The following is an 11972-nucleotide window of genomic DNA, read 5'->3' on the forward strand; positions in this document are numbered from 1 at the left end:
CAGGCATCCTTCAAAGGAAGCGCTCTGTATAAATATCATAACCTTAATTAATTGAGGTAGGACCGTAAGCTTTTGGCACGACCCGTTTCTCTAGCCTGGAGCTACCACGTGCCGGGGCAGATTTTTGGAAAGGAAGCCAGCATAAATTAAACTCCGCAGCATTAAAGGATCGCAATTAAGCTCAGCAGCGCTAAAGAATCATGGGGGGGGGGTGCATGGATGTGTTGAAGGGAAATGGGAAAATAAGAGGCTTTTGCAGGATAAATCCAGCACCCTTCAAAGCTGAAGCCATGCAAAAACGAAGAAATGCCAGCTAGAGCATCATAAATTGAACAATGCATTTACCCCACTGTGCATTAAGAGCTCCAACAGCGAGATCAATTCTCAACTCTTTACTCAACCGGTAATTCATACAGGTCTTTGATGCTAGGCACGAACTACCGCTTAACTGTACAACACTGTATTACTTAGAGGGGAAAAAAATACAATAAAAGCGGGGTAGAGATCGCTCTGAATCCCTCTTCAGTCGAGATAAAACAGATGGATCATCAGGACTAGAAACTTGAGGTTTAGAAGCAATCCGCTCCCACCACCTTGGCGTCCACTTCTATGCTGGATATTGCAATTTTGGGGTCGGCCTCCCGAGTTGGCTAACCGGATAACGTGGATAATTTACATTTCCAAATTGAGGTCTGCATCTCCCTCCAAGTTAACGAAAGCACTGAGAAATCCCACCGGGGATTTGCTTCCCCCCCCATATACCTTTTTTAGGGAACTCACGAGAGAGATAAAAACGACCCATGAACTGCTGCATGTAGTAAAAAAAAGACGCTGCTTTATTTGACCGCTCTAATCTAAGCCGATTCCCAGCTTGTTAGTAGTTCACCTTGCACACACGTATATTCCACATTTCCCCTGCAAAAAAAGCTGCTTTTCTTCTTGCACACACACACTTACACCACCCAAACACGCTGATCTGCGTATGCAGCTGTTCCACCCGCTGCAAACTGGGACGCGGCAGGACTGAAGGGAAAAAAAAAACACCCTCCACATTGCATTGGACTCTTATCTCCCATCTTCCTCAGCTGGCTGGGGACAATGGAAGTTGTTGTCCAAGAGGGCATCCAAATTAAGAAGGCTGTCGTAGCAGCACATCCAGGTAGAGGTGCCCTGCCGTTGAGTAAAAACCCACGTTGCCATGATTGAGAAACAACTCTCTCAAAACAGCAAAGGGGGGGGGAGATGAATTTTTCCACCCGATAAAATGCTGAAAAATGACTGCCCCCGCGGGCGCTTGGCCCCCTGCCCTCCCATTCAAGCGGCAGGAAATACAGAACAAAGGAGGCTTTTCTGAAGCTGAATGAAGAGGTTTTGCATGAGAAACGGGACAGGCTCCGTTCGGGGTCTTCTTTTAAGGGGAAAAACTTCCGCCACGCTCCCGCTGGCCCAAATCCCTGGCATTTTGCAAACGCGTTTTGCAGTTTCAGAACGCCACTTGCGCAGAAAATCCGGGCTTTTTTCTCGGCCCGGGGCTAACCCAAGCCCTGGATTTAGCGCAGGAAGGGGCACGTCTGGCGAACAGAGGCTCCTGAATTAAACAGCTCTATTAAAACCCCGGTAAGTTGTGCAACCAGCCGGACTAACGCTGACTCAGTTCAAGAGGCTTTCCTAAGAACCTGGTTAGTTTCCTCATTCTCATGACAAAGGGAGCCCAACTATAAATCACATCGGGTCGCAACGCCCTCTGCTTTGCTTGGACTGCCCTCGGTGATTTATTCAGCAATCCACGGTTAAATGGCGGCTTTGCGTAACCGGGTCCTCCGTTTCGGCACGACACACTCAGCTATCACGCGGCGGCCGAGTTTGCCTGATAAAACTTCGCCAACATGGTTTGGAAACGATGGGTTAATCGGAGCAAGCCGGCTTACCCACTATGGCCTATTCAGGAACTTGTGGCAAAAACACCTTTTGGCTCTCAGGCGTCGAAAGAGACTAACCCTGGTTGGCGTGGCTGGTTTGCCGTTTCGAAGACACGGAAGGATCCCGACTCTGGACAGCAGATGAAATGTCTGTTCACCTGCCTTCCTCACGTGGGTCAAACCCTTTAAAAACATTTAAGGCACTGGAAAAGTTAAGGCAAGGCGGTTCTCACTCCGAAGCTGAACGGAGACGTTGGCACCAAAAATTCTGCCCCCCCCCTATTTATTAACGAACCCGAACGTGCCCATTTTCAACTAACTGAACCCAAGGTCAGCCGTAACCCGACCACGGAGCTCTCCGATTATCTGGCAGAAAATGTTGGAGCTCCGAGGGAATGTAGCGCGCTTCCATCCTGCGGGATCCTCGCTCTGTGCTCCAGGCTGGAGTGGCAGGTCAGAGGGTGGCCTTGAAATCAGTCGAGTCCAGCTTTTGGAGCTGGGATTTAGTGGCCCCGCCGGAGGGAGACGGCACGAACGAGGGAGTCGCTTTTGGCAACGGAAAGCGGGTGTCCAGGTTTGCTCTCGAGCAAAAGTTCGGCGAGCTCCATAAGGAGAAATCAGAGGGGTGGAGGAGGACGTTCCCCCATTTGGGAGGGAGTGGTTTCCGCCCCTTCCCTTGCCCCACACCCATCACCCTGCTCAGATCTTCACAAACAAAATGCTGGTGACGAGGGCGAACCCGGCCAGGAGAATGATGACCTTGAGGATGCGCTGCTCGGAAGACCCGAGTTCGTGGGGCAGAATCTCCAAGAAGGTGATATAGATAAAAGTTCCCGTGGCCAAGCCTTCCAAGACGCTGCGGGAAAGGCGAGACAGAGCAGCCATGGGGACCTCTGTCAGAGCCACGCCCAGCCCGATGCCGAACGGGGACATGATGGAGAAAATGACCAGGCAAATGGCCACAACTCGAGGACGCAGCTTCCCTTGCAGCAGCTTGAGGCTCAGGCTGAAGGCGATGGCCCCTTTGTGGATGAGAAGAGCTAAGCAGATCTCCAAGGCTTGGGTGCCATCTTCCTGCAGCCCCACGGCCAGCCCCTCGAAGATGGAGTGCAGCGAGAGGGCCAGGAGAAGCACCACGGAGCGGATGGCTGAGTGGGCATTGAAGTCCACGTGGACGTGGGCGCGCTCACTGGCCAGGCGGTCCCGAGTGAGGGGCTGGGACCGCAAAGATCCCTCCACCCAACCCTGGTCCTGTGGGGATGGAGGCCGATGGGAAGCAGAGCCCAAGAGAGCTTCAGTCTCTTCTAGGGAACCCGAAGGGTCCTTGTACGCCAGCACAATCTGCTCCAGCACCAGGACCAGGAAGAAGCCCATCGCCAGAATAAATTCCTGCAAGGGGAAATGGAGCTGTCCGGGGAGGAGGGGAAAAAGAAGAGAAGACCATCAGCTTCAGCTCCCTGCTCCAGATCCTGCCTTTCCTTTTCAGTTCGCCAGGACCCTGAGCATCTTGAACCCCCGCGGCTCTCATTCAATGAATTACTAATCTCACACGCAAAAAAGAAAAGTAAGCTAACAATCAAAACACAACGGTCGGAGGGAGCGCTCTCTTGGTCGTGGAAGGAACCCAGAGGCTGGGGCCAGCAGGCTGTCCCTTAAGTAGCCAGGATGACTCAAACAGAACTTGCATGTGCAGAGGCAGTCTACCACAGAAGCTAATTTGTGGAGAAGCTTACAACGTTTGGCTAGCTGCTGGGGGAAAGAGGATGAAGTCTGCCTTGCAGACCTGCAGCAAATGGGCAGGATTTCTTCTCCTTCTCCATTAAGCAGCCAATGCTAATCTATCTTCGAATTGCAGAGGAATTCATTGGCACACATCCACTGATCACATGAAAGGAACGCTGTCTGGCTGCCAAGAAGCTCCTCTTAAGATTCCACCCCCCAATCGCCCAAGCCCCAAATGGGACACTTATGCCCTCTAAACTAAAATGGGCTTTTCCTTTCGAGAGAGAATAAAACCCAGAACTTGGGATCTGCACCCGTGGGCCATTCCCCGTCCTCGCTCACCGTGATTCGCAAGTCGTTGAGGGCCTCGTTAATGCTGGCGAGATAATTAGGAACCAAATCGAGGAGACACGTCCCCAGGAAGATGCCACCAGCAAAACAGCTCACCAGACTTAGAGTTTTTCTTTGGCGACCTGTTGGAAGAAGATGGAGGACAGATGGAAAAATTAAAACGCTTGCCAGCATGAACCGGGAAAAATGTTTTTGTAGCTCCAGACTCCCTTTGGCAGACATAAACACATCCAAGCTGCACAATCCCCATTCAGCAGCAAAATAACTCTTTTTTTTTTTTCAATGAGAATTTTCTTTTTTAAGGACCGACTGGGAAGATGAAGATTGGTCTTGAAACATATCCAAGAGGTTCTGTTTGGAAAAGGGTGATCTGGATGCTTCCTCTGAGTCCAAATACTCAACATTTAAAACAACAACATTGCTTTCTCAACAGCATCCAATTTGTTTTTGGCCATTCTTTCTCATTTCCTTTTTTTAAAAAAGTGTTATCAGCTATACTTTTCCCCTCCCTTCCTTCCAAACATGGGGTCTTCCAATTCTTTATATTCCCCAAGAAAAGAGCAAACATTACTCTACTAAACTGGAGAGCATATCCTGATGGGGAGGCCTCTACCCGAAGCCAAAAATATTTCCAGCTGGGGCCTTCCTCAAGATCAGGAATTTCCAATAAATATTTAACTTCCTGTTTTCACTATTTAGACAGAGAGAGAGAGAGAAAGAATGGTATCAGCTGAAAACCAACCAAGACAGTTTTGATCAGTTGGTATCTGCCCAAAAAATTTAAAGAGAACGAACACTTGCGATGCATCACTTCTTAACGCCCTTCTTAAAAACAGAAGAGTTTCTAAAAACAGCAAAGAACATCCCATCGCTGCTTTTCTGGGGCGAAAGGAAAGACTGTAATGTTCAAACGGTACACGTGTGCGTGATTTTAAAACAAAAGTAGGTATCAGGAAGAGGATTATCACTAGCCCCTTCGGATCCAGCTGGGGGGGATATCCAGCATCCCCAAACTGCCCTCCCCAACTCGGTTCCTCTTGGCATGGATTCAAATTTTTAAAAAAAGTTGTCTTTTTTTAAAAAAAAAGTCTTGTGTATCACATCCTACAGGGCCACGCAGAGCAACGAAGACGTTGTGGGGCTCGGAGGCTGAATTTTAACAAGCAACGTTTAAAGGAACTGGGTTCTGTTTAGCTTAAGGAAGAGACGGCTAAGGGGAGATACAATAGTCTTTTAATCCTCAAAGGATACGGATTTATTCTCCGTAGCGCCCGCGGGTACAAGAATCGGGGTAGAAGCATTACAGGAGCAACATACGGAGGAATCTCCTGGCCATGAGAGCTGTTAAACTATTATTTCTTTTTATTTATAAATCAAATTTATATCACCGCCCAACTCCCCCACAAGGAGGGACTCTGGGCGGTTCACAACCAAACAATTTGAAACTAATAAAAACATAAATAATACAGCATAAAATACAATTATTAAATATATGAATAAATATGAAAGTCGTGGGGGCTCCATCGCCAGAGGATTTCCTGCAAAGGCTGGACAGCCACTTGTGTGAGATGGCGTGAGGATCCCTGCCCTGGGGTCAGATTAGAAGACCCCTAAGGTGCCGTTCAATTCTAGAGTTCCCCATGTAAACGACGGAAGAAGAGCCCTGTTGGATCCCCACCTGTCCATCAGTAGCTTCTGGATCACCAGAAGACATCAAGACCCGATGCAGAAACCGGGGAAGGAGACTTGCTAAGTTCCTCGACATTCTGATTTAACTGGTGCAGGGAGGGAGACCACCTGATCGCTGCCTTGGACCCCAGACCCAGTAAACCCCCAACGCCTGGGTTACGCACCAAAGTTTGCATTGCTGGGGGCAGATCCCGGCCTCCGGAAGATCCACAGAGGGATGAATGCACACAGCAGAGTCACCAACAGGAGGAACACCAAAGAGCCGAGTTTCAACTCCAGGCCCTTGATGGAGCGGAGGGGAGTCCCATACGGGTTCCACACCAGATGTTCCAGCTTGGCATCGGGGTCCCACGGTTCAGCCATCCCCCCCAGCCTGCAGACTCTTCAGCTTGGTTCTCCAAAAGCAGCCGAGTGGGTTGCACAGGCAGACGTCGCACGCACCACTTCAAGTCCGCGGCGTCCTCTCCATGCCCGGTCAGTTTCAACTTGCCCCAAACGTCACTGAGAAGCCGGAACCTAGAGGAAGAAACAGGGAGGATTCATAACGGGGGGGGGGGGGAACCAAAGCGAGCCGCACGCAGAGGGAGCGAATTCAGAGGGACGCCCACCGAAGATGAAAACCCAAGAGGGGTGGGGAACTGGCGGCCCTTCGGATTTTGCTGGCCTCCAAGCCCCAGCCCAGCCTACAAGGAAGAATGCTGGGAGTTGTAGTTTTATAACATCCAATTCCCCACCTCGAGATTGACCTTGAAAGGCCAGGCCAGGTTTCACCGAATTTGGCTCTCTCCAGGGATGCTAGATAGATATATTACAGCCCAGGCGTGCAAATTTTGCACAAGGGCGAGCAAGCGGACACGGAGCAACGGGAAACCATGTCAATGAATTCCCATTTTGTCCTTTGCTAAGTGAGCTTCACACCTTCTTTGATTTGCTTAGGAAGATAAGCTGCTTGGGGCAGAAACTCCTGTTTGGGTTTTTTTTTTTTTTTTACAAAAGCCTTTTTCTCCAGGGGGGCACCCTTTCTCTGACCCCCCCCTTTTCTTCACCTGGTCCTCTTCTCCATCAGACTGGAAAAGAAGGACCGCCGGCTTTTGCTAGCAATCTGAATTTTTCCCTCTTGCCGGGAGCCTTTGAAACAACCTGAATCCTAAACCAAGAGGTGCTTGCAAATAAAGGGGATTATCCTTTAGTTTCAGAGCCTCCAATAGGGGCAAGTCTCACAGTTATGACCAGCGCCCCCCCGCCATAACCCAAACTCAGCGGGAATTCAAACCCACGTCGCCCGTCTGCTCCGAACAAGCTTTTCTGCAATGACTCACAGAACAGAAATATTAATACTTTCATGCAAACTTTCTCAGCCTCCGCATCAAAACTGAACTGCCCTGAAATTTCCACTTACGAGACATCCAGTAACGTTCCCCCATCAGGCTGAACGAAGTTAAAAGGGTGGTTAATTTGCGGCTCGGTTGGGGAAAACAAGCTTCCCCACTAAACCACAATATAATTTCATTTCTTTGGACGTTTGTGAAGCCAGGCTTAGAGATATGCTTTCAGGGTTAAGGCCTCCATATCTTGGCTACGTTCACCCTTAATAAGACTTTGATTAAATGTGGTTTCCACACTCTGGAATAAGGTATTGGGAGCATATATCAATCCCCACAAACACCCACAGCTAAAAAAATAAATCTTTCTTTGTTGCTGGCATTTTCACTGGCAACGATCAACCCGTTTCATTTATTTATTTATAAATGTGGTTGATCGTCTGTGCTTTTAATTAACTTATTAAGACATCGGGGGGAGAAAAGCAGCGTAAGAGAAGAGAGAAGAACAACAGAAGAGATAAAAAGAATAAAATTATCTGTAAATAAACGGGAAGTTCACAATGGCCCTGAAATCTGAAGTCTGTTCTTTCCTTTGTCGATCCTATAGAACTAAGTTCACGGGATCATGAAAAAAAGCTGGAAAAAAATAGATAATTCCACCGCTCTTTATCGTTATGTCATTCATGTCATTCTCTGGTTTTGCTTGCTGGCCACCCAGAGTTTCTTGGCTATGAATTGGATTAATAGATAAATGCTTAAAGGATTCAAGGAGGCATGCACGTGATCGTGTAAGAGGCAAGCCATCAGCAAAAAAAATTAAGATTTCCCCTTAAAAAGGCTCACGGCCCAAATCATAAAGGCTGCGCGTTCCGTTCCTGGAATACCAGACGTTCATTCCTGAAGCGTTTTCCGTCTTCCCATCTTTTGAAATAAGAATAATTAAAAAAAAAAAAACTTAAGCCAGCAACTGAGCCCTCCCAGCGGATGAGTCAACAACCGATTCCAGTAATTCTCCGCTTCCAAGAAGAGGAAAAGCAGCTGTTAACCCCCAGCCCAAATTCAGGCTGGGTCCGACAGAGAAGAAAACAAAGATTTCGGGACGGCCTGCGGAGTTTCTGGGAAGCCGGCCAGGCGGGTCTGGGATACGGGAGGCCAAAAAAGTCCATTTCAATTCTCGCCCTCTGGGTCGCTGCCAAATTTCCCCCTCGGTTTCAGCTGCCCTCCCACTGCCAGCAGCCCCACCGCCAGAAGCACATTAGTGGGGCTCTGCCAAGTGGTGGGAACTAAATTTAACCGAGGTTTCCAGCCGCTTCCCCTTCAGGGGCGCTTTTAAAACCGCCGGGGCCGAGATCCAGCGGAGCAACATCTGAGCCAAGAGTGCACAGACAACGCCCACCCACAGGCTGCTTCGCTGGTTAGAAAGGGGGTTGATTTTAAAAAAGAGCCTCCATGGGCCAAGGCAGTGTATCTTTCAGCACCCTTTCGGGCTTCCGTTCCACTTTACGACAACCCCAGTGACGACGACCCATGGGTAACCAGCCGAACATCATAGTTCAACCACCACTGGAGGATTTAAAATCCAGATTTATATTCAGATTTTCCTGCTCAGAGAGGGTTTCTTCGCCATTCCACCACTTCAGCTTTTTCATTTGAAAGCCACCTAACGCCCCCAATGCCTTTTCGAGAACCCGGGACTGAAATATCCGGGGCACCCCCCCAAAGTCCCAACGTTGTCGGGCTTCTGAAATGAGCGATGAGCCAGCCAAGGGGGAAACCAATTTGTTCAAAGGCACTGAGTTAATCTATACCCGCCTTTTCCAGCTAAGACTCAAAGCCGAGGCGCGATAAAGACAAAGCCAATCCCGGCAGGGTTTTTTGCAAATAATACCTTGCAAATAATTAAGCTTTTGAGAAGCCGAATCTTGAAAATTCACAGCGGAGTTCAATTTCCTGTTTTGACACACCTGGGCCAGATTCCGAAGAAGCGAAAAATGCAGAATGATCTCAAAAGTGGAAGCGTCATTTAGTGATCCGTTACGCCCCACTTTCTTCCTACGAAGCTAGCGACGGCGGCCCTCGCTTCGTAACTGGAGAACAAGCCAATCCTAAATTAATCACCTGCCTTTAAACTACAAAGCGCAGCCAAGTTTGGCAGATAGTCTGGATTTCCACTTGTGTCCAGCAAGGACGATAGGAACTGTAGTTTGACTAGCGAGCTGCGGACGCCACCCGCGGATAGCACATAACACTGGAATAAAACCCCCAGGGACTAGTCTAAATTGAGGATTTCCTGTTATCTTGGAAAGGAAGGCATCTAATTTTTCATCCCAGTGTTGTCTTTCTAGCTGAAGCAGAGAGAGAAAGAGAGAAACGTAAATTAAAGGGGGGGGGGAGTCCTCCACTTGTACAGATAAAAAGAACCTATGGATGACGGTAATAATAATATCATTTATTATTTATTATTTATTCACATGCCATGCTAACGTCCAGCTAAATTCAGTGAGGCTGCAGGGCAAAACACGTGAATCGGGTCCCACAAGATTGGCTTCCAAATTGTGCAGCGGCTCCAGACAAACTTTCTCCCCCAGCAAACCCCCCAATTTCCTTTTTCAACGCCCCCCCCCCAGCCCCAAGCCAGTGGCCATGAGTTCCACAAACCCTCAGCAGGAAAACACATCGACGCAGCCAACTGTTCAGATCCTCATCATTCCAAGACTTGGGTTCCTAGTCTGGCTGCCACTCTCCCCCTCCCATCTGGGGATCATGGGCACTGTAGTCCAGCACACCCGAACTGCACCAGGAGATACACCCTTGGAAGGGAGGTCACCGGGCCTTGCCCCAAAGGCGAACAGGGAGGGGGTCAGTTGGGGTCTTCCTTCACAGACCACCAACCTTCCCCCCTGGACTTGCTGGACTCCCAGCACCATTCTCCTTGGGGGCTGGGGAGCATGGGACCTGCGGTCCAAAACCGTCCGGAGCGTGTAATTAAGGGTTTGAGGCTCCCATATGACCCCTCTCCCCCTCCCCAAAAGGGGCAGCGGGGCAGAGAGCTGGTCCCGCCCCACCGCTGCTCTGCTGGGCCGCCGGCGGGAGACCCCCGACTCACCGACGGCGCTCGCGGACGTCCCAACTCGGCCCGCTCCGAAAGTGTCTGGACGATCCAAAGGGGCGGGGCTGGGCCCAAATTGAGGAAGGAAGTCAGCTCGCCCCGCCAATGGGCACCGCGGCCTCGCGTCGGCGGAACGTTCGAAAGGGCGTGGCGCCGGGGGAGAAAAGTCGCTCGCTCGGCCAATGGGAGCCCGGGCAGCGCTCCTTTTCGATCTGAGCGTTCGAAAGGGGGCGGAGCGGAGAGGGAAAAAGGCAAGGCTCGGAGGAGGCGGGATCCGAAGGCTCTCGCTCGGGTCCCTATTGGCAGAGCTCAAGACGTGCAGCATCCCTGGCCAATGAGGAGGACGCAATGCCAGAAAAGGCCTTCGCAGGCTTCAGCTCCGACGCAACAGACGGCCCGCCGGCATTGGTCATCACGTGGGAGAGGAACCTCGAGAGAGCGAACAGGCGCTGCAACAAAATGTTGCAGCATGGGGGGGGCGGCTGAGTCAGGGCTTCCCCAGAGGCCCACCCTCTTCCAGGAAACGCCATTAATTCCCCCTCCCCACGTTCGTTTACTAACTGGCTGGAGTTGGAGGAGTTCAAATGCAACACCCACCCCTAACCCAGGTTACAAAATGCAAAGGCTGTGTTCAGACAACCCGTGATGACCAAGGACATCCTCCGTATCCTGCCTTGCTTCAACCGGCGGCTCGGTGGTTTCCCCCCAGGGAGGAATGTCTGATTTCCCCACCATTTGCTGGACCACCAACTACCCAACCCCGGCTCATTCAGTCTACTTGGTTGTGTGAACGCAGCTGTGGTTGTTTTAGGAAGGCGCATTCGGTAAAGAACGCCCAGGAAACAGCCAACAGCCCAGATGTTTTCAATCACAACTCGAAGGCATGATGGGCATTGTAGTCCCAAACTTCAGAAGGGGCATTCCCAGGCAGGCCGCGGCCTTGGCTCGGTGTGCAATAGCAAGTTTCCATGACCTCAGTTGCACAACCCTCTACGGCAGTGTTCCTCAACCTCGGCAGCTTTAAGAAGTGTGGACTTCAACTCCCAGAATTCCCCAGCTGGCTTAAAGTTGCTGAGGTCGGGGAACCCAGGGCTGATCCAACCAGGCCTGCTGCTTAAAAGGGAAACGGCACCCAGCAGGGGAGGAATAAATAGCAAGAATCCCCATTCCAGTGAGATTTTCCCTCATTTACAACCCCCCCCAAAACAGGTCTTTAGAGCATGCACAGAGTGCATTCCGGTCTCAAACAGTCCACCGCCCTCTGGTAACTGGGAAAGGTTGGAATCCAGAGGATGTGCAAAGGGCTCCCCCCCTTCTCTCTCATCTCATCTGCCCCCCCCGAAAAACCATAAACTAACGAATCACGTGAATTCCCAAAGATCGGGAATTGTGCGGCAAGACTCTTCATAGCTGTATTCGCACAAACACATTGACCTAGGTTGGGAGGCAACTAACAGACGCCTTTGCACGGCACACTAACCTTGGTTAGTTAAACCTTTGATTCCTTTTTCATCCAGCTGTCCTGGTTATTTTAGAGTTCGATGAATCGTGCAGACCGGGAAAAAGTGTTACTCGTTCAGCCCGGCTCAACCCCACCAAAATAATATCCCGGCCAGCTCAACACTGAGCCAGTCCAAAGATGAATGCACCCATTTCACAGAAGTGGAAAACTAAGGCTGCCGAAATGGCCCCTGTACAATCAAGCTGGGTTTGAAATGCACACCTCCTCCCAAATGCACCTTTGCCCTCTCGATGCAAACATCTGTTTCCTGGGGGGGGGAAATTGCTGCGTTAAAGGGGCAAAAGGCAAGATACCGAGAATTAGAATTTCTGTTGCTACGACGGTTGCAAACGAACGGG

At 50.3% G+C, this 11972-nt stretch overlaps 1 protein-coding gene across 3 annotated transcripts; it reads right to left on the minus strand.

The window, feature by feature from the left end:
- Positions 1-813: 813 nt before the first annotated feature.
- SLC39A1 (solute carrier family 39 member 1) lies at positions 814-10261 on the minus strand. Of its 3 annotated transcripts, XM_088137209.1 has the most exons (5): positions 10110-10178; positions 8892-9348; positions 5846-6197; positions 3984-4114; positions 814-3326 (listed from the first exon to the last, which is right to left on the minus strand). In XM_088137209.1, exons 3-5 carry the CDS (start codon positions 6042-6044, stop codon positions 2619-2621), a joined length of 1038 nt encoding a protein of 345 aa, XP_087993335.1. In that variant the 5' UTR covers positions 6045-6197; positions 8892-9348; positions 10110-10178; the 3' UTR covers positions 814-2618. The 3 variants fall into 3 exon arrangements, with proteins under 3 accessions (XP_087993335.1, XP_007429163.1, XP_087993336.1); XM_007429101.4 differs by lacking the exon at positions 8892-9348 and having other exon boundaries at positions 10110-10261; XM_088137210.1 differs by lacking the exons at positions 8892-9348; positions 10110-10178 and adding an exon at positions 7081-8828.
- Positions 10262-11972: the final 1711 nt, after the last annotated feature.

The sequence above is a fragment of the Python bivittatus genome, unplaced genomic scaffold (assembly GCF_059951505.1).
Source record: "Python bivittatus isolate LINGU-HERP-01145 unplaced genomic scaffold, Pbiv_v1 ctg000180_np1212, whole genome shotgun sequence".
Lineage (NCBI taxonomy): Eukaryota > Metazoa > Chordata > Lepidosauria > Squamata > Pythonidae > Python > Python bivittatus.

What these genes read in the sequence shown, in the direction of transcription:
- SLC39A1 (XM_007429101.4), bottom strand. Translation starts at nt 6,044, where the DNA reads ATGGCTGAACCGTGGGACCCCGATGCCAAGCTGGAACATCTGGTGTGG. An exon ending in CCCCAGCAATGCAAACTTTG is followed by an intron (nt 4,115 to 5,845) that starts GTGCGTAACCCA and finishes TTCTTCCAACAG; the next exon opens with GTCGCCAAAGAAAAACTCTA. An exon ending in TCAACGACTTGCGAATCACG is followed by an intron (nt 3,327 to 3,983) that starts GTGAGCGAGGAC and finishes CTCCCCGGACAG; the next exon opens with CTCCATTTCCCCTTGCAGGA.